This window comes from Rhinopithecus roxellana, chromosome 19 (genome assembly GCF_007565055.1).
Source record: "Rhinopithecus roxellana isolate Shanxi Qingling chromosome 19, ASM756505v1, whole genome shotgun sequence".
NCBI lineage: Eukaryota > Metazoa > Chordata > Mammalia > Primates > Cercopithecidae > Rhinopithecus > Rhinopithecus roxellana.
The window spans coordinates 59,959,944-59,979,751 of NC_044567.1; the positions used below are offsets into that span (position 1 = coordinate 59,959,944).

Sequence of the window (19,808 nt, forward strand, 5' to 3'; positions counted from 1 at the left end):
TTTTTAGTAGAGACAGGGTTTCACCATATTGGCCAGGCTGGTCTCGAACTCCTGACCTCGTGATCCACCCACCGTGGCCTCCCAAAGTGCTGGGATTACAGGCGTGAGCCACCGTGCCCAGCCATGCTACAATTTAAGTCCATTTCTTTCCATCCAGCTCTCTTTGGAAATGGAGAACAGCTGGACACCATCATGCCTCCAGACTCAAAGGCCATCACTGGAGAGCATCATTAACTTCCAACAGTGAGCCAGTTATTTGGAAAAAACATTATTCAACACTTGCTGCACAAAAGCAGACTTGGCCAAAGCCTCCTTAATAAAATCATGTCTTTCATAAGAAACCTGCTCCCAATGGGATAAAATCATAGATATTAAATTGCCTTTTCATGCCTAGAAGTAAGTTTCTTGATTGGTAGACTGTCTTTCTCTTCTGCAGCTTCATGGTGCTATTATTCCACATGAGTGCTTCTTCCTTGATAGAACAGGCATTGATGTAGAGATTCCTAGTTGGTTCAAGCCTTGCCAAAGAGACACAGCAGATCCACAGCAAACAAAATTAAAATGGTGATCCCTGATGTTTCAGCCACTCCAAATTCATCCAGATGTCTTTTGGGACAATGACTGCCTTCTCATTCGCATGAAAATGATATTCAACTGCATGCTTAATTTTACCAATGAATCATATCCCTAAGTAGGTGAACTAAAATCTAACTGAAACACTTCACAATTACCTTACAATGAAAAGATGTTTGCTAACCTGTGCTGCAATTCATCCCTTTAAATATGCAGAAACAAGGAGCTCTTCATGAACCTTCCGTTCCAATGTCCTCATTTCTCAGCAGAGTCAACCGAGGTCCAGGAAGACCAATGAGCTTGCCCAAGGTCACTCTGCCAAATACTGGCAGCCCCTGACATCTTATCTGGGTTTCATCCTATCTCTGTCATTATCTAGCAATTTTCAATTCTAAATAAGACATTTACTCTCCCCAGACTTGTTTCTTGTCTGTAAACAAAGGCAGCTAGACCAGACATCAGCTCAGAGGCACTGTGGTATAAGAGTGGAAATTCTACAGTCAGACTATGGGTTCAAATCCTGGATCTGAGGCCAGGCATAGTGGCTCACGCCTATAATCCCAGCACTTTGAGAGGCCAAGGTGGTTGGATCACCTGAGGTCAGGAGTTCGAGACCAGCCTGGCCAACATGGCAAAACTCCGTCTCTACTAAAAATACAAACATTAGCTGAGCGTGGTGGTGGGTGCCTGTAATCACAGCTACTAGGGAGGCTGAGGCAGGAGAATCCTTGAGCCCGGGAGGCGGAGGTTGCATTCAGCTGAGATCACGCCACTGTACTCTAGCCTGGCTAGGTAGTAAAAAAAAACAAAAACAAAAACAAATCCCAGATCTGCTCACCATGTGATACTGAACAATTTATTTAAATTCACTGATCCTGTAAAGTGGGGAGGAATAATAGTAACTGGTATACACCTCAAAGAGTCATTATTATAAAATTAAATTAGATGATCTAGGTAGTGTTTGACAGAACACCTTGTACACAGTAAGGACTCAATAAATATAAGGTATTCTAATCACCTAAAATCTTTTCCAGCCTTGAAGTTGTATTACTCTAGGATCCTGAGAGGGAATAATGACATTTTTAATGGTAACCATTCTCCCTATTAAGTTCGTGCCGCAGGCAAAAAAAAAAAAAAAATCAAGGCTAGACACAGGTACTGATGAGAGAAAGACAATGATTACTAGAGACTTGGAGAGTAATTGAAGGAGTCAGGAGAAAAATAGGCAAATAATTTCCAAGATGAGACATTAAGAAGAAATGATTAACACTTCCAGGGCCCTGCTAATGAGAAAAAACAACCTGCAAAATATATTTTTGCTAAGCATATTTAAAATACACTTGTCCTTTGTTTCTGGAATCTCTTATAGAAACACCTATTTTGGTGAACAATTATATATTGTATAAATATGTCACTGCAGCATTATATCACAGATGTATTGCAATGTACGCACAACATATACATAAATGTATACAAACCAACTGTAACACCATGCTACAGTGCTGTGCAGACATCTGTGCAAGGTACAATGGGACTCCAGTCAACTGTCTTGTAGCCAGTTTTGTCTTTTTCAAGACATATATTCAAAGCATCTCAGAACTGGGTTGAGGGAGCAAAGCCTTTATGGTATCATGCATTACGGCACATTTCACTGACCTGACACTACATGTGCATAATACAATTTCTCCAAGGATACAGACTCAGGATTGACAGCAGTGACCTACGAGAAGGAAGGGGAAGAGACAAGGGGACTTTCTTCCTTTTTTTATTACATCTGAATTTTTCCACATTCTACTCTCTGGCTAGAGATGATACAACAGATTCTCTAGACCCGGGTTTCTCGGCCTTGGCATGACCGGCACTTGGGGTTGGAGAGTCCTTTGTGGCTGTGATGCATCGTGTCCTGTGTGTCACAAGATGTTAAGTAGCATCCCTGGCCTCTACCCACTAGATACCAACGTGGCAAATGTGCTAAATGCCACCTGGAGGGCAACATGGCCCTCAGTTAAGAGCCACTGCCCCAGCCAATGAGTTGGCCTTATTAAATATAATTTATTCCATGATAAGCGCAAGCCACTGTGACTGCCCAGGCCACCCGGGCCGTACTGCCTTTCCCTAGTTCAGGGAAACATGTACGAGAATCCACTTTGAGTTGTTAAAATCCCCTGGGTTTGAGTCCCAACTGTCTCCCGCATGATGTTCTGACATTTCCCTATGCATCTGGGAACCCACCAGGAGTTTCTTTGTGCAACTACCTCATATTCAAGGATAATGCTTGTTGTTGCTGTTTTGGGACTGAATTTCACTCCTGTTGTCCACGCTGGAGTGCAATGGCATGACCTTGGCTCACTGCAGCCTCCCCCTCCCAGGCTCAAGTGATTCTCCTGCCTTAGCCTCTCAACTAGCTGAGATTATAGGTGCATGCCACCATGCCTGGCTAATTTTTGGTTTTGTTTTGTTTTTTTGATACAGACAGGGTTTCTCCATGTTGTCCAGACTGGTCTCAAACTCCTGAGCTTGAACCCGGGAGGTGGAGATTGCAGTGAGCCGAGATCGCGCCATTGCACTGCAGCCTAGGCAACAGAGTGAGTCTCCGTCTCAAAAAAAAAAAAAAAAAAAGACTAATGAAACAGTTTTATTTAAACAAATCTATCTACCGACCTATCTACCTACCTCCCTACTTACCTAACTACCCATCTACCTACCTGTCTATCTATCTATATCTGATCTATCTGCATATTTATATGCCTAAAATGGTATCTTCTGCAACTACTTAAACTGGAGACAAAAACAATTTACATGTCAACTTACAAACGAGTGATGGGGCACTTAGTTTTTCAAACTAAGTGATCTGCCTTCCTCTGCCTCTCAAAATGCTGGGATTATAGGCGTGAGATACCGCGTCTGGCTCAAGGTCAATTTTAGAGAAGTAAATAATTTCTTTCTGATAAATACAGACACACAATCTTTAGAGTATCTTTCTTTCTACTGACTACTTTAAAAGTCAGAATTACAACTCTCTGAGCTCCTCATTCGTGATAATACACTGGCCTTGTGATTTCTTTTTAAGGAAATTACATCTTAAATGTTCACGTTTTCATGCTCCCAAATTCATTCTTCATGTCCTGAAAACTTCATACACTCTATCTGGTTCCTTTGGTTTGTTTCCTGTCTTGTTTTATTTTAGTTTTTGTCTTTTGCTATGTGAATCTTACAATCGCTTCTGATCTAAAAGAGTAACCTAGAACAAGATTCCGAAATGCCTGATCAACAGCTGAAGACAGCAAAAACACATTTCTTCAAACTTTGTTTCACTGTACCCCCATAAGAATTTTGAAAAACAGCCAGGAACGTGGCTCACTCACGCCTGTAATCCCAGCAATTTGGGAGGCCAAGGTGGGCAAATCACAAGGTCAGGGGTTCAAGACCAGCCTGGCCAACACGGGGAAACCCCGTCTCTACTAAAAAATACAAAAGTTAGCCGGGTATGGTGGCACGCACCTGTAATCCCAGCTACTTGGGAGGCTAAGGCAGTAGAATCACTTCAACCCGGGAAGCGGAGGTTGCAGTGAGCCGAGACCACACCACTACACTCCAGCCTGGGTAACAGAGCAAGCAAGACTCCATCTCAGGAAAAAAAAAAAAAAAAAAAAAAAAAAAAGAATTTTGAAAAACTAAGTGCCCCATCACTCATTTGTAAGTTGACATGTAAAATGTTTTTGTCTCCAGTTTAAGTAGTTGCAGAAGATACCATTTGAGGCATATAAATATGCAGATAGATCAGATATAGATGATAGATAGACAGGTAGGTAGATGGGTAGTTAGGTAAGTCTTTTTTTTTTTTTTTTTTTTTGAGACAGAGTCTCACTCTGTTGCCTAGGCTGCAGTGCAATGGTGTGATCTTGGCTCACTGCAACCTCCACCTCCCGGGTTCAAGCGATTCTCCTGCTTCAGCCTCCCGAGTAGCTGGGATTACAGGTGCCCACCACCACGCCTGGCTAATTTTTGTTTTTTGTCTTTTTTTAGTAGAGACAGGAATTCGCCATGTTGGCCAGGCTGGTCTTAAGCTCCTGACCTCAGGTGATCCACTCACCTCAGCCTCCCAAAGTGATGGGATTACAGGTGTGAGCCAGCAGCCCAGCCTATCTCATCAGTCTTTTAAGTGAATCCTGCAGGACCTAAATAGAGACCTAAATAATTCCCAATGATGGGAATTATTCCCATCATTATCCACTTAAAAACAGAATACATAAACAAGCCTATGTTTCTTTGTTTGATGCACTTTTGTTTTCATGTTACATTTTACACACACACACACACACACACACACACAAATGTACCATAAGCTAACTCTTTTTCAAAAGCCAAAAAATTTACATCATTGCTTTTTCTGCTTGACTTGTATTTCAATTCTATTTCACCACAGAATATATCCCAAAGCAACTTATATTTATACTAGAAAATCTATTATTGATTTTTTTTTTTTTTTTTTTTTTTTTTTTTTTGGAGATAGAGTCTCTCTATTGCCCAGGCTGGAGTGCAAGGGTGCAGTCTCGGCTCACTGCAACCTCCACCTCCCCAGTTCAAGCAATTCTCCTGCCTCAGCTTCCCAAGTAGCTGGGATTAGAGGCATGCACCACCATGCCCAGCTAATTTTGTATTTTTAGTAGAGATGGGGTTTCACTATGTTGGTCACACTGGTCTCAAACTTCTGACCTCAGGTGATCCACCCACCTCGGCCTCCCAAAGTGCTGGGATTACAGGCATGAGCCACCGCACCCAGCCATGTTATTGATTTCTTTATCACACTTCCCTGCCATATAAATATCTGCATACATTTTAGATGAAAACCCTCAGTAAAATCAGCATAGAAGGGACATACCTTAAGGTAATAAAAGTCATCCAGGACAAACCCACAACCAACATTCTACTGAAAGGAGGAAAGTTGAAAGCATTCCCTCAGAGAACTGGAATAAGACAAGGATGCCCACTTTCACCACTTCTATTCAACGTAGTACTAGAAGTCCCAGCCACGGCAATCAGACAAAAAAGAAAGAAAGGGCATCCAAATCGGTAAAGAGGAAGTCAAACATCACTGTTTGCCGATGATACGATCGTATACCTAGAAAACCCTGAAGACTCATCCAAAAAGCTTCTAGAACTGATACATAAATTCAGCAAAGTTTCAGGATACAAAATTAATGTATACATATCAGTAGCTCTGCTTTACACCAATAGCAATAAAGCTGAGAATCAAAGCAAAAACTCAACCCCTTTTACAATAGCTGCAAAATAATAATAATACTAATACTTAGGAATATACCTAACCAAGGAGGTGAAAGACCTCTACAAGGACTGCCGAAAGAAGTTATAAATGACACAAACACAAGGAAACACCTCCCATGCACACGGATGGGAAGAATCAATATTGTAAAAATGACCACACTGCCAAAAGCAATCTACAAATTCAACGCACTTCCCATCAAAATACCACCATCATTCTTCACAGAACTAGAAAAAATCATCCTAAAATTCATATGGAACCAAAAAAAGAGCCCACATTGCCAAAGCAAGACTAAGCAAACAGAACTAATCTGGAGGCATCACACTACCCAACTTGAAACTATACTTTAAGACTACAGTCACCAAAACAGCATGGTGCTGGTATAAAAAGGCATGTAGACCAATGGAACAGAACAGAGAACCCAGAAATAAAGGCAAATACTTATAGCCAACTGATCTTCTACAAAGCAAATAAAAACAGAAAGTAGAGAAAGGACATCCGATTCAACAAATGGTGCTGGGATAATTGGAAAGCCACATATAGAAGAATGAAACTGGATCTTCATCTTTCACCTTATACAAAAAAATCAACTTAAGATGGATCAAAGACTTAAATGCAAGACTTGAAACCATAAAAATTCTAGAAGATAACATTGGAAAAACCCTTCTAGACACTGACTTAGGCAAAGATTTCATGATCAAGAACCCAAAAGCAAATGCAACAAAAACAGTGATAAATAGATAAGACTTATAAACTAAAAAGCTTCTGTAGGCCAGGCACAGTGGCTCACGCCTGTAGTCCCAGCACTTTGGGAGGCTGAGGCAGGCACATCATTTCAGGTCCAGAGTTCAAGACCAGAATGGCCAACATGGTGAAACTCCGCCTCTACTGAAAATACAAAAATTAGCCAGGCATGGTGGTGGGCACCTATAATCCCAGCTACTTGGGAGGCTGATGCAGGAGAATCGTTTGAACCTTGGTGACAGAGAATGCAGTGAGCTGAGATTGCGCCACCACCCTCCAGCCTGGGTGACAGAGTGAGGCTCCATCTCAAAAAATAATAAAATAAATAAATAGATAATAAAAAGCTGCTTCACAGCAAAACAAATCATCAGCAAACAGGCAACCCACAGAGTGGGAGAAAACCTCTGCAATGCATACATCTGACAAAGGACCAATACCCAGAATCTACAAGCAACTCAAACAAATCAGCAAGAAAAAAACAAACAATCCCATCAACAAGTGGGCTTAAGGACATGAATGGACAGTTCTCAAATGAAAATATACAAACAGCCAACAAATATAAGATAAAACGCTCAACATCACTAATGATCAGGGAAACGCAAATCAAAACCAGAATGCAACGTCACCTGACTCTTGCAAGAATGACCATCATCAAAAATCAAAAAATAATAGATGTTGGCATGGATGTGGTGAAAAGGGAACATTTTTACACGGCTAGTGGGAATATAAACTAACACAACCATTATGGAAAACAGTGTGGAAGTTCCTTAAAGAACTAAAAATAGATCTACCATTGGATCCAGCAATCCCACTATTAGGTATCTACTCAGAGGAAAAGAAGTCATTATACGAAAAAGATATTTGCACACACATGTTTAGAGCAACACAATTCACAACTGCAAAAATATAGAACCAGCCCAAAGGCCCACCAATCAAGGAGTGGATAAAGAAAATATGATATATATATCTTATATACATGGCCCAATCTATATATATATATCATGGACTACTACTCAGCCATAAAAAGGAATGAAATAATGGTATTCGCAGCAATCTGGATGGAATTGGAGACCATTATTCTATGTGAAGTAACTCAGGAATGGCAAACCAAACATCGCATGTCTTCACTCATAAGCGGGAGCTAACCTAGGCGTAAGAATGATACAATGGACTTTGCGGACTGGTGGAAAGGGTCGGGGGGTGGGGGTGAGCAATAAAAGACTACCTATTAGGTACAGTGTACATTGCTTGGGTGCACAAAAATCTCAGAAATTACCACTAAAGAACTTATCCTTTTAACCAAACATCACCTGTTTCCCCCAAAACCTACTGAAATTAAAAAAAAAAAGGCACAAATAAATAAATGTCTACATTTTAATTTAATTCTTTAAATTTTCCTGTGAGCCTAGGGCTCTAAATGCTTAAATAACAATTTCCTGGATTTAATAATGATAACTATTAGTGATAGGAAACAGATTCATAAGAATAAATATATAATAAACCATTTTATAATTATTAAACATGACAAAGCAAAATGCTATTTGAAATGTATACGTTAGTGAATGGGGCTTTCTTCTTGTTTTTTCAATTCATTCATCTATATGAGGATAGTTATTAAGTAGTCATTACTAGAATAAGACAGAGTTCATCAATTTTATTTTTATTTTTATTTGGTTTTTTGTTTTTTTGTTGTTTCTTTTTCATAACATAAGCAAAGAGAAAATGTGTTCGTATAAATGAGAGGATAGGAGAAAAAAAGAGATGTTCTGTTATAATACTGGCATTCTGTTCTTTGTACTCTTTCAAGTCTCAGGCCCAAAATCCCAGGATAGTCCATCATGGAAAATTACTTTCAAGGATCTCTCTGCAGACAATTTGATTAGCTCCACCTTCAAAGGACAGGACAGCATCAGAACTGCCAAAGGAATTGTGGGCCAAGCATGGTGGCTCACACCTGTAATCCCAGCACTTTGGGAGGCCGAGTCAGGTAGACCACCTAAGGTCAGGAGTTCGAGACCAGCCTGGCCAACATGGCAAAACCCCATCTCTACTAAAAATACAAAAAAAATTAGCCAGGCGCAGTGGCACACACCTGTAATCCCAGTTACTTGGGAGCCTGCAGCAGGAGAATTGCTTGAACTTGAAAGGCGGAGGTTGCAGTGAGCCAAGATCCAGCCACTGCACTCCAGCCTGGACAACAGAGGGAGACGCCACCTCAAAAACAAACAAAAAAAAAATGGACTTGTTCCCAGTGATCAGAGATAGGGCCCTTCACTTTCTCCATGCCAGCACCAACATTCCAAGGGGACCTCCATGTCTGCCTGAAGACCATGCCACCCAGAGACAAGGTCATAAGGCAAGAGCATCTTTCTTGTGTAAGGTGGAAAAGGGAAGCTGTGCCAAGGAAGGAAGGAAAGGAAGGCTGGCTTCCCCGGCATTCTCAGGCACAGCAATTATAGGGAAGAGAACACATGGAAGCTGAGGACCTAGAAACTAATTTTCTCAACACTCTCTGTGCATCTGTGTATGGCTCGGAAAGGACAGTGTTTTTGACAGAACAGTGGCTCCAGTCTAACAGCTACTGACTCAGATGGCCTCTGGCAGGCTCCACCTCCAGGCTAGTTTTTCCAGATCGCAGGGCTATAAAAACTGAGGAAAGAAACCAAACCCTGATCAACTAAAAAGGAAATCCACATATTACATGCCTTTTGATATGGGTGATACATCGGCAATACACAGCACCATGACATATTCATGCCTGAAAAATGGAATCTGAACTAATCAAGACTCCAGGTCTAACTCCTAGCTTATAGGAAATACAGGGGACTGAGGAACAAGTTAGACAGCACCACAAGGAAGTAATCAGCCAACAGTCCAGAGACAAATGACCCAGTTTCTCCAACAAATTACTAGCATGAGAAAAAATGAACTGTTAACAAATTAAAGAGACTTAAAAGATATAACAAACAAATGCAATGTAGAAACCTCGTTTGGACCCCAATTATAACAAAACAATATTAGATGACACCTTTAGAAAGATGGAGAAAATCTGAATATGGACTGGATGTTAGATCATAAAAAGGAATTATTAATTTGGTAGGTATAACGGCCATGTGATTATGTTTATTTTTAAAAAGTCATTCAGTTAGACATGTGTGTTGAATTTACAGGTGGAATTACATGATGTCTGGGATTTGCTTTTACAAAATATTCTAACCTCCCAAGAAGGTTGGGGGAGGACAGGTGAATTGAGATTAGCAAAATGTCAATAATGATTGCAGTTGGGAGACAGGTATCAGGGATGCATCACAGGCTTCTATCCACAATTTTTACATATTTAACAATGTCTATAATATGCTGGGTCCCATAACTCAAACCTGTAATCCCAACACTTTTGGAGGCCTAGGCAAGTGGATCACTTGAGCCCAGGAGTTCAAGACCAGCCTGGGCAACATGGTGAAACCCTAGCTCTGCAAAAACTCAAAAAATCAGCCAACTATGGTGGCACATGCCTGCAGTCCCAGCTACTTGGGAGGCTGAGTTGGCAGGATCACTCGAGCCCAGGGAGGTTGAAGCTGCAGTGAACCGTGATTGTGCCACTGTACTATAACCTGGGTGACAGGGTAAAACTGTCTCAAAAAAAAAAAAAGGCTATAAAAAAGATCCTTTAAGGGAGAAGGGGAGGAAAAAAGTATATTTCATTAGAGCCAACTATGTATTAGGCTAGGCCTGTGCTAGGCCCTTACCAAATATGATCTTGTTTTCCTAGTCCTGAGGCAGCTGTCAAATAAACCTCATTTGCTGTCTAAAGAGAAACGGGCATTTGATAAGCTGGGAAATAAATATGGCAGGTGATTAGAGGGAGGTGTTAGTGCCTGAGGAGCACAGAGATGCATCTAGGTCGCAAGGGGAGGGGCTGAAGACAACCCTTGGCAGACAAATGTCAGAATCAGTACGCCTCAATTTCCATTTCTCCTACTACATGCTACTTACCCCTGCAGCAAAGCCAAGACTTCCATCTAAGATCCGCCTCTGAAAATCAAAACAAGATGTTTCAGTTTCCAAGAGTCAATAAGATGATGTTTCCTGGGACAAGAAGAAACTGCAAGGCCCAAAAGAGCCACACAAATAAAGACTGGCCCACTCCTGAGCTCGTGAGCTCCTGAGTTTATACAATGGGCCAAGAACCAGGGGGAAAGCTTTTGGTTAACTTTCCATCCACCCCATAGCCAATCAGAAGTGTTCTTTCAAGTGGTGATTGGCTTGCCTTGGCCCTTGTGTTGTCTCTTACTCAGTTTTCCCTGTGAATTACGTCTGTAAACCTTTAGTAAGTAGCCAGTCTACAAGACGGGAATTACCAAGGGTTAGTGACGAGCAGAGGAGCAGGTGGAACAATCAAAACCCTCACACAGGCCGGGCACAGTGTTCACGCCTGTAATCCCAGCACTTTGGGAGGCTGAGGCAGGCAGATCACCTGAGGTCAGGAGTTCAAGACCAGCCTGGCCAACATGATGAAACCCCGTCTCTACTAAAAATACAAAAACCTAGGCTGAGCGCAGGGGTTCACGCCTATAATCCCAGCACTTTGCAAGGCCGAGGCAGGCAGATCACCTGAGGTCAGGAGTTCAAGACCAGCCTGACCAACATGATGAAACCCTGTCTCTACTAAAACTACAAATATTAGGCTAGGCGCAAGGGTTCGTGCCTATAATCCCAGCACTTTGCGAGGCCAAGGCAGACAGATCACCTGAGGTCAGGAGTCTGAAACCAGCCTGGCCAACATGGTGAAACTCCATCTCTATTAAAAATACAACAATTAGGCATGGTAACGCGTGCCCGTAATCCCAGCTACTTGGGAGGCTGAGGCAGGAGAATCGCTTGAACTCTGGAGGCAGATGTTTCAGTGAGCCAAGATCATGCCACTGCACTCTAGCCTAGGCTATAAGAGCAAAACTCCATCTCAAAAAAAAAAAAAAAAAAAAAAACCATCACACAATGGGGTACAAACGGGTACCACCATTTTGGCAAACTATTCGGCAGCAGGAATGAGAGGTGAATACTATGCATGCCACTCCTGAATAATTCCGTAACAGGAATGCACTTGTATTCAACAAACCCATGAAGAAAAATGTTCGGCAGTGCTATTTGTAAGAGCCCCAAACTAGAAACTACCCAAATTCTCACCAACGGTAGGATGGATATGTTAATTAGGATATATTCATACAACAGGTACCATATGGCAATGGGAACGTACACACATACTACAGTTATATATATACACATATATCTCACAAACAGACAGGGACATTAAAGAAACTGGAAAACAAGTAGGGTAAAATCAGCCAGATGCAGAACAGTACACACTATATGATTACTCCATCTAAATAAAGCACAGAAACAGGGAAAATATCCATGCTGCTAGACATCAGAAGGGAGATGATCCTTGGAGTAGAGGTTGGGGATGGTGGGATTGGAAGGGAGACTGAAGCCTCCTGATTGGAAGGGGCTGTGAGGTGAGGAGCTGGTACTGTTTTGTTTCTTGATCTGGGCTCTAGTTTCACGAGCATTTGTGGAAAGTCATCAAACTGCACACTTATATTAGGTTGGTGCAAACCTAATAAAATGCACCAGCCTAATAAAATGTGCATTTTTCCAAATGCATCATATTTCAATAAAGAGGTTTTTTTTTTTTTGCTATCTAGCCATAGATGAAAGGATACACAAAATATGGTATGTACATACAATGGCATAGTCTTCAGCCTTAAAAACGAAAGAAATTCTGGCACATGTGATAACATGGATGAGCTCTAAGGACATTCTTTGAAGTGAAAGAAGCCGTGTGGTCTACAGAACTTTTCACCTTACAAAACTGAAACCCCGTCTCTACTAAAAATACAAAAAATTAGCTGGGCACGGTGCTACACACCTGTAGGGACAGCTACTTGGGAGGCTGAGGTGGGAGGCTCACTTAAACCCAGGAGGCAGAGGCTGCAGTGAGCTGAGATCATGCCACTGAACTCCCGCCAGGGCAACAGGGCAAGACTATGTCTCAAAAAAAAAAAAAAAAAAAAAAAAAAACAGCCTGGACAGATAGGGTTACCAGTGAAACCCCGTCTCTACTAAAACTACAAAAAAAATTAGCTGGGCATGGTGGTACACGCCTGTAATCCCAGCTACTCAGAAGGCTAAGGCAGGAGAATCACTTGAACCTGGGAGGCAGAGACCAAGTGAATCAAAATCACGCCACTGTACTCCAGCCTGGGAGACAGAGCAAGACTCTGTCAAAAAATAAAATAGGCTAGGCACGGTGGCTCACGCCTATAATCCCAGCACTTTGGGAGGCCGAGGTAGGCAGATCACCAGGTCAGGAGATCGAGACCATCCTGGCTAACACGGTGAAACCCTGTCTCTACTAAAAAGTACAAAAAATTAGCCGGGCGTGGTGGTGGGCGCCTGTAGTCCCAGCTACTCGGGAGGCTGAGGCAGGAGAATGGCGTGAACCCAGGAGGCGGAGCTTGCAGTGAGCTGAGATTGCGCCACTGTACTCCAGCCTGGGCAACAGAGCGAGACTCTGTCTCAAAAAAATAAAAATAAAAATAAAATAAAATAAAATAACCCTGAAACTCTGTACTCATTCAATAATAACTTATTTCTGCCCTCCCCTGTATCCCCTGGCAATCACCATTCTACAATGTGTCTCTATGCATTTGACTTATCTTGGCATCTTATACACCTAGGTTCTAGATAACCTGTGTTTTTGGATTGTGTGTTTTCTGATTTCCAATCTCCAACCCATCAGCTCCCAGGGGCAATGCGGTGCAGCAAGGGAGATGGGGATTTTATTGTCGAAATCAAGGCCTGCTGTACTGGTCTCTAACACAAGAGCACCTGACTTGCAAACTTCCTGAAGGTGTTTTCATTTCCAAATCTCCCTCACAGTATGTTGAACTAGATCTTCAGTCACTTACTCATTTGCCATTCCTACAATGTTTCAGGCTACCCAGGTGAACGATGCAGGCATTGTGCATTCATCAAGATGCCCATGGATGGCTCCAGGGCTACCGGACTGAGGGTGATCTGGGTTGGGGAAAAGAATGCAATTTCAGGCATACGAGGTGAGTGTGGGTTGTGCAGAGGTCTGGGGAGGGTATATGGATATGTGTGCAAGTATGGGTGTGTGGGACTATAGGTAGAGTGTGTACAAGGGGTGTAAGGATGGGGTTGTGTGAGGAGGGAGAGATGTGGGGGATACAGGCATGCATAGGTTGTGGGGGCATGACAGTGAGTGAGGGCACTGGGGCTTGTGAGTGGGATACAGGGAAGATGTAGGGGAGAAGAACAAGGGTCTGCAGGGGGCCTGGGCGGTGAAGGGGGGGCAGCTATATTCATCCCAAGAGGAAATGAAACAACCTGGAGATGGGTTAAAAGAGAAAGAGAACAGATGCCCCTTCTTCTCCCAAGGTCTTTCCAACCATCCCACCCAACTCAAGGTCACAGGGGACGACAGTCACACCTGAAATCTAATGTTCTTCTTCGGTCATGCATAGTACTACTTGCTCCAGGCCTGCAAGAAATTACATGGCAGGCCAGGCGCTGTGGCTCACGCCTGTAATCCCAGCACTTTGGGAGGCCAAGGTGGGCGGATCACCTGAGGTCAGGAGTTTGAGACCAGTGGTGAAATCCCACCTCTACTAAAAATACAAAAATTAGCCGGGCGTGGTGGCGCACGCCTGTGATCCCAGCTACTCCGGAGGCTGAGGCAGGAGAATCACTTGAACCCGGGAGGCGGAGGTTGCAGAGAGCTGAGATCCTGCCACTGCACTCCCGGCTGGGCAACACAGCAAGATTCTGTCTCAAAAAAAAAAAAAAAAAGAAAAGAAAGAAAGAAAAAGAAAAAAGAAATTACATAGCAGGTAGAAATGAGGCAGCGGGCTAACGAAGCCTCAGTAACTGGGCTTTTCTCACTTCCCATTCCCTTCAACTCAGGCTGTCAAGGGTCAGGAGGGGAGATGATGGTGCATGAAGGTGTCTACAGCAAGCAGCCATCTGTTCTCCCAGCCTGGCAGGGAGAAGGCGAGAAAATAAGAAGACAGCGAACAAACCCCAGCGCACAATGCCTGGGGGTGTGGCCGGGGCACTGAAAAAGTCTACAAGCACGCTGGGATGGTGCCCCTTTACCAAGGGGCTCCCCACCAACATTCAGAATCGAAGCAAGGCAACTCACCTGTCCGCTAGAGAATACAAACACGAGAGCTGCCCCAGCTGCCGTCATCCCCCAGGTGAAGAAGGTCCCCAGCAAGGCCTGGAACACAGAGCTGTGGCCTTGGAGCATGCTGGATACAGCTGTGCAAGAGGAGCAAGAGCGTCAGCCGCCGGTCGTCCCTTTCAGTGACAGGCGCACATTCTAACATGTCCTAACACCCTGTGCGGGAGCTGGCCTCCCTCCGGCTTGACGGTATGCACCCTTCCACCACGCCATCCCAGTGTCCCTCAGCCACCCAGCACACAGGTCAGGCTTCTCTATCCAGGTCCCTCAGGAATTGGAAATCGTCTTAATCTGAAAGAAGGCATGGGGAGATGCCAGGGAGATGCCAGGGGAACCCACAAAAAGGCTGCAACATTGAGAGGTAGTTTCAAAGAGAAGCACAAAGAATGTGGTTTGTTCCAGAGGAAGGGGGCATAGGAGGGTCTGATGCAGCCTCCCCCACACAATCTGCCTCTTCTACCATCTCTTGCCCACCATCTGCGCTCAGCCTCCTCCAAATACAGGTGACTAGTGCAGGTGATGTCAACACGCTTCCAATCTAAATCCCCGTCACAACTGCAATGGTGCACCTGCCCAGCCAAAGGGTAAACTCCACCAACCAACCTTTGATTCTCCCCACCCCCAGCTCTCCAATCCCATTCTCCATCATGCCTGCACGAGCACCAAACGCCAGCTCAACTGAATTATTTATGGCACCTTCCATAAGCCCCAGACAATCCTGCCTCCGAGTGCCTGTTCGTACCGTTCCCTCCTGGAATACCTTCCTTGCACATTTCCAGCCATCGGAACCCAAAGCATCCTCTGCAGCCCACCTAATGCCAACTTCACAATGAAGGCTTTTCTGGCCTTCCCCAGCCCTGTCCCAGCATGCAGCTTTGGTCCTTTCTCAGTGTGGCTTTGCCTCCATCTTTTACAGCCTTAGTTGCTTGAGGACGGGGATGGTGCTTTTACACATTTGGCCACCCTGCAAAATAGGGCTTTGTAACCCCTGAAAAATATGTGCCGGATGGAAAAGGGCTAGCTTACCTGCACAGGACAGTCAGCAAGGACAAGCAAACGGACTCAGGAATGGAATGTCCCCTGGTCAACTCAGCACCCTGCTGCTGAAGCTGGTTACACCACCGCCCACCAAGGAAGGAGGGGAAGTACCATTCCCTCTCATTTCAGTCCAGAGAACCTCCTCCAGACTTCAACATACTTAAAATTCTGGATCTGAGACGACAATCAGATCTCTCCCTGTGGAAAGTTACAAGGCAGAGAAACCCATTTGTTGAAAAGCCCTGTGTTCTGGTACACAAACGCTGGGCTCAGGGCCTCATCTCAAAGCCTCATTCATCTCCCTGATGGGCTGCCAGCACCCAGAGGGCTGGCTGGACACGACCACAGTGGGCTCAGCCCTGCCAGTCCCCAGTGCTCTGTGAGGAGCCAGCAGCCCTGAACCTGCAGATCAAGAGCTGAAGACGCTGCCTCGACTGACCCTGGAAGGAAACCATGGCAGAGTGTGGATGGAGCCCTTATGCCAAGTGGCTCAGCAACACACCCAGGCTCAAACCTAGGAAGGGCTATGGGTCTAGGTGAGCCCAGGTGAGCCCTGGCTCAGCCCCTGTGCCAGAAACCCTGAGATAAATAGCAGATATGGAATCAGACTCTAATTCCCATACTCTAAACGAACTGCACCAATTGTGAAAACTGTGAGCACGCTAATTAAAGAAAAAAAATCCTTTTTAAAAAACTACCCTTGGCCGGGCGCGGTGGCTCAAGCCTGTAATCCCAGCACTTTGGGAGGCCGAGACGGGTGGATCACGAGGTCAGGAGATCGAGACCATCCTGGTCTACACGGTGAAACCCCGTCTCTACTAAAAAATACAAAAAACTAGCCGGGTGAGGTGGCGGGCGCCTGTAGTCCCAGCTACTCGGGAGGCTGAGGCAGGAGAATGGCGTAAACCCAGGAGGCGGAGCTTGCAGTGAGCCGAGATCGCGCCACTGCACTCCAGCCTGGGCTACAGAGCTAGACTCCGTCTCAAAAAAAAAAAAAAAAAAAAAAAAAAAAAAAAAAAACTACCCTTTACATCCGTCATCGTGCTCAGCCAACCTAAAAAGAGGGGTTAGTCTTTGTTTTTAAACCAAGCCATCTGGACCATTACACCAATCATCTATTCTGAGTTGCTGTGGATAAAATTTCAAACAGCATTTACAAAGAACAGCACAAAGTGATCATCCTCTCAGTACTTATCATCCAAGACAGGGCATAACAAAAACACCTTTCTTTCCTGTATTTGAATGTGCCTCTTGACAGCTACAGAAGAGAGCAAACAATTGACATTTGCCAACAGGCCAAAGTCAACGTGGATCTTGCGGGCTGGTGAACAGAACAGAGGGGGCTCATGGGTGTTCCTGGCGGTTACTGGGATAGGGAAACACTCGTCTAAGCCTGTCCCCATGTACACCTGAGCACCCTACTGAGTAAGAAAAAGGGACACAGAGGGAAGACCAAGGCCACCATGCTTCCCATCCCAATAGAAGCAGCACTGACCATGAGCAATACAAGCCCAGTGCCCCTCAGAGAAGTGTCTTCTCTATTAGCTGTTTTAAATCCTTGCTACTCCAAAGGTGGTCAGAGAACCAGCAGCACTGGTCTGGGCTGGGAGCTAGTTAGGAAAGCAGAAACTCAGGTCCCACCCCAGAGTTTGTGAATCAGGGTCTGCATTTTGTGGAATTCCATGGGGGATTCTTATGCACATTAAACTGTGGAAAGCAAAAGATTAAAACTGGTAAAACTTGGCCAGGCGCAGTGGCTCACGCCTGTAATCCCAGCACCTTGGTAGGCCAAGGCAGGCAGATCACCTGAGGTCAGGGGTTTGAGACCAGCCTGGCCAACATGGTGAAACCCCGTCTCTACTAAAAATACAAAAATTAGTTGGGCATGGTGGCAGGTGCCTGTAGTCCCAGCTACTCAGGAGGCTAAGGCAGGAGAATTGCTTCAACCCGGGAGGCAGAGGTTGCGGTGAGCCGAGACGGCGCCACTGCACTACAGCCCGGGTGACAGAGCAAGGCTCTGTCTCAAAAAAATAAAAAATAAATGAATAAATAAATCTGGTAAAACTTCTACAATACCAAGAGCTTAGAAAATGAGTTCTTGCCGGGCGCGGTGGCTCACGCCTGTAATCCCAGCACTTTGGGAGGCCGAGATGGGCGGATCACGAGGTCAGGAGATCGAGACCATCCTGGCCAACACGGTGAAACCCTGTCTCTACTAAAAATACAAAAAATTAGCCGGGCGTGGTGGCAGGCGCCTGTAGTCCCAGCTACTTGGGAGGCTGAGGCAGGAGAATGGCGTGAACCTGGGAGGCGGAGCTTGCAGTGAGCTGAGATCCGGCCACTGCACTCCAGCCTGGGCGACAGAGCCAGACTCCGTCTAAAAAAAAGAAAGAAAGAAAGAAAATGAGTTCTCCTGCCCCGTGTGGGATTGGCAAGACCAAAGTAGAGTCTCAAAAGAACAGAAAAGTTTCCTGCGGAGTCTCAAGAGAAGAAAAAGTTTCTGGCAGAGTCCCAAGAGAACAAAACGTCTTCTCTAACCGTCAGACCAGTAACGACTTTAGGGCACAGCATCTCCAGCACAGCTTACACAACGGGGCTCAGACTTCCTCACAATGGGGATATTAATTCCATCAACCCTGATTCGTTAGCGGCAGGGAGAATCATTCTCTGCCCGTTCCAACTTTTAAAATGCCAACAGCCTGTACACTTGTACACATCGGCCACAGCAGCACATGGGCATTTCCGGTTGATTGATACAGGTTTGTTTTCTTTATTTCCTTTCTCCCCCTTTTAAACCTGTTGTTCCGCTTCCAAGAGTCAGTTCAAGAGGCTGGTGAAGTTGCAGAAGTGGAAACAGCACTAGGGCTGCTGGGCCTTAGTGGAGCTGCACACACATGTCCTAACTCCACGAGGGGGAATCCAGCAGAAGGATTCAGGTCTGGGCGGAGAGGACTGTGGAAAAGTTCTCTAATGCCTCGCTACTCAAAGCGTGGTCCGCGGAACACCCAACCTGGGAATAGGTTAGAAATGCACACAGTCACGCCCCACCCACACCTGCTGCAAGTTAACTAGATTCCCAGTCAAGTTCAAGAGGTCCAGCTAACAGCCAGAGCAAGTGGGAGGGGCCTGGGAGAAGCTGGAATTGTAGCTGTCTCTGCTCCCAGGAATCCCGGGTACCCCCACACACCCCTAGGAAGCGAGGAACGAAGAGGATCTTGGGTGAGGACTGTAAAAGGAAGGCATGTCATTGCCTTCCAGATCACCCTGGAGAGGGACATAGCGGGGGTCCAGGGACTGCCTTCCCGCCCCCTCCTCACCCTCCCACCCCGCCCCGCCACCTGCCAAAGCCTCCAATTTCTCCTCCAAACCCCTCCTCTCTCCAGACGCACCCCCTTCCAAGCTCCAGGTGGCTGCCCTTCCAAGTCCCACACACTTGTCCTAATGGCACCCGACCCCGGGCCTCAAGCCCAACCAAAGGCACCGAAGGAGAGAAAAGCCAACTCACTAGGGTGCCCTCTCCAGCCCCCACTGCACTTCCATCAGCCCTCGCTGCCGCTCGCTCGCCGGCTCCACTCCCGCAGTCACTTCCTGCTTCCCTCCCGCACACGTGGCTCTCCCGCCTCCCGGCCCCGCCCCCTCGGCCGCAACTGGCAACTGCCGCCTGAAGAATAGATTCTCTGGTTCACAGCCGTCTGCGGGCTCAGGAACAGATCTGGGCGGGCAAAACAGAGTCCTGAGGCCAAGCGCCCAGCAGTCTGCGGGTGACTGCAGCCCTAGGGGAAGCTACAAACACCCAAGGAAAGAGCCCTTTGTAACACCCCTAATGTTACTTACGCTTTTACACCTTTGGCAGCCAGGTCCATGCCACTGGGTGTGCAGCAGAGCAGGATGTGCTGTGTGTGT

The 19,808-nt window shown here is 45.4% G+C and overlaps 1 protein-coding gene across 4 annotated transcripts in view; it reads right to left on the reverse strand.

Moving 5' to 3' along the window:
• SLC39A11 (solute carrier family 39 member 11) overlaps positions 1-19,517 on the reverse strand; it is a 460,542-nt gene extending 441,025 nt beyond the window's left edge. For 3 of the 4 annotated variants that reach the window (XM_010360245.2, XM_030923374.1, XM_030923376.1), the window contains exons 1-3: positions 19,411-19,517; positions 14,826-14,944; positions 10,595-10,633 (exon numbers count right to left, since the gene is read on the reverse strand). In XM_010360245.2, the coding sequence (XP_010358547.1) occupies positions 10,595-10,633; positions 14,826-14,933 (147 nt within the window). In that variant the 5' untranslated portion in view covers positions 14,934-14,944; positions 19,411-19,517. Of the gene's footprint in view, positions 1-10,594; positions 10,634-14,825; positions 14,945-15,893; positions 16,104-19,410 lie in introns of all 4 variants that reach the window. The other variant, XM_030923375.1, reaches the window with a different exon arrangement.
• Positions 19,518-19,808: the final 291 nt, after the last annotated feature.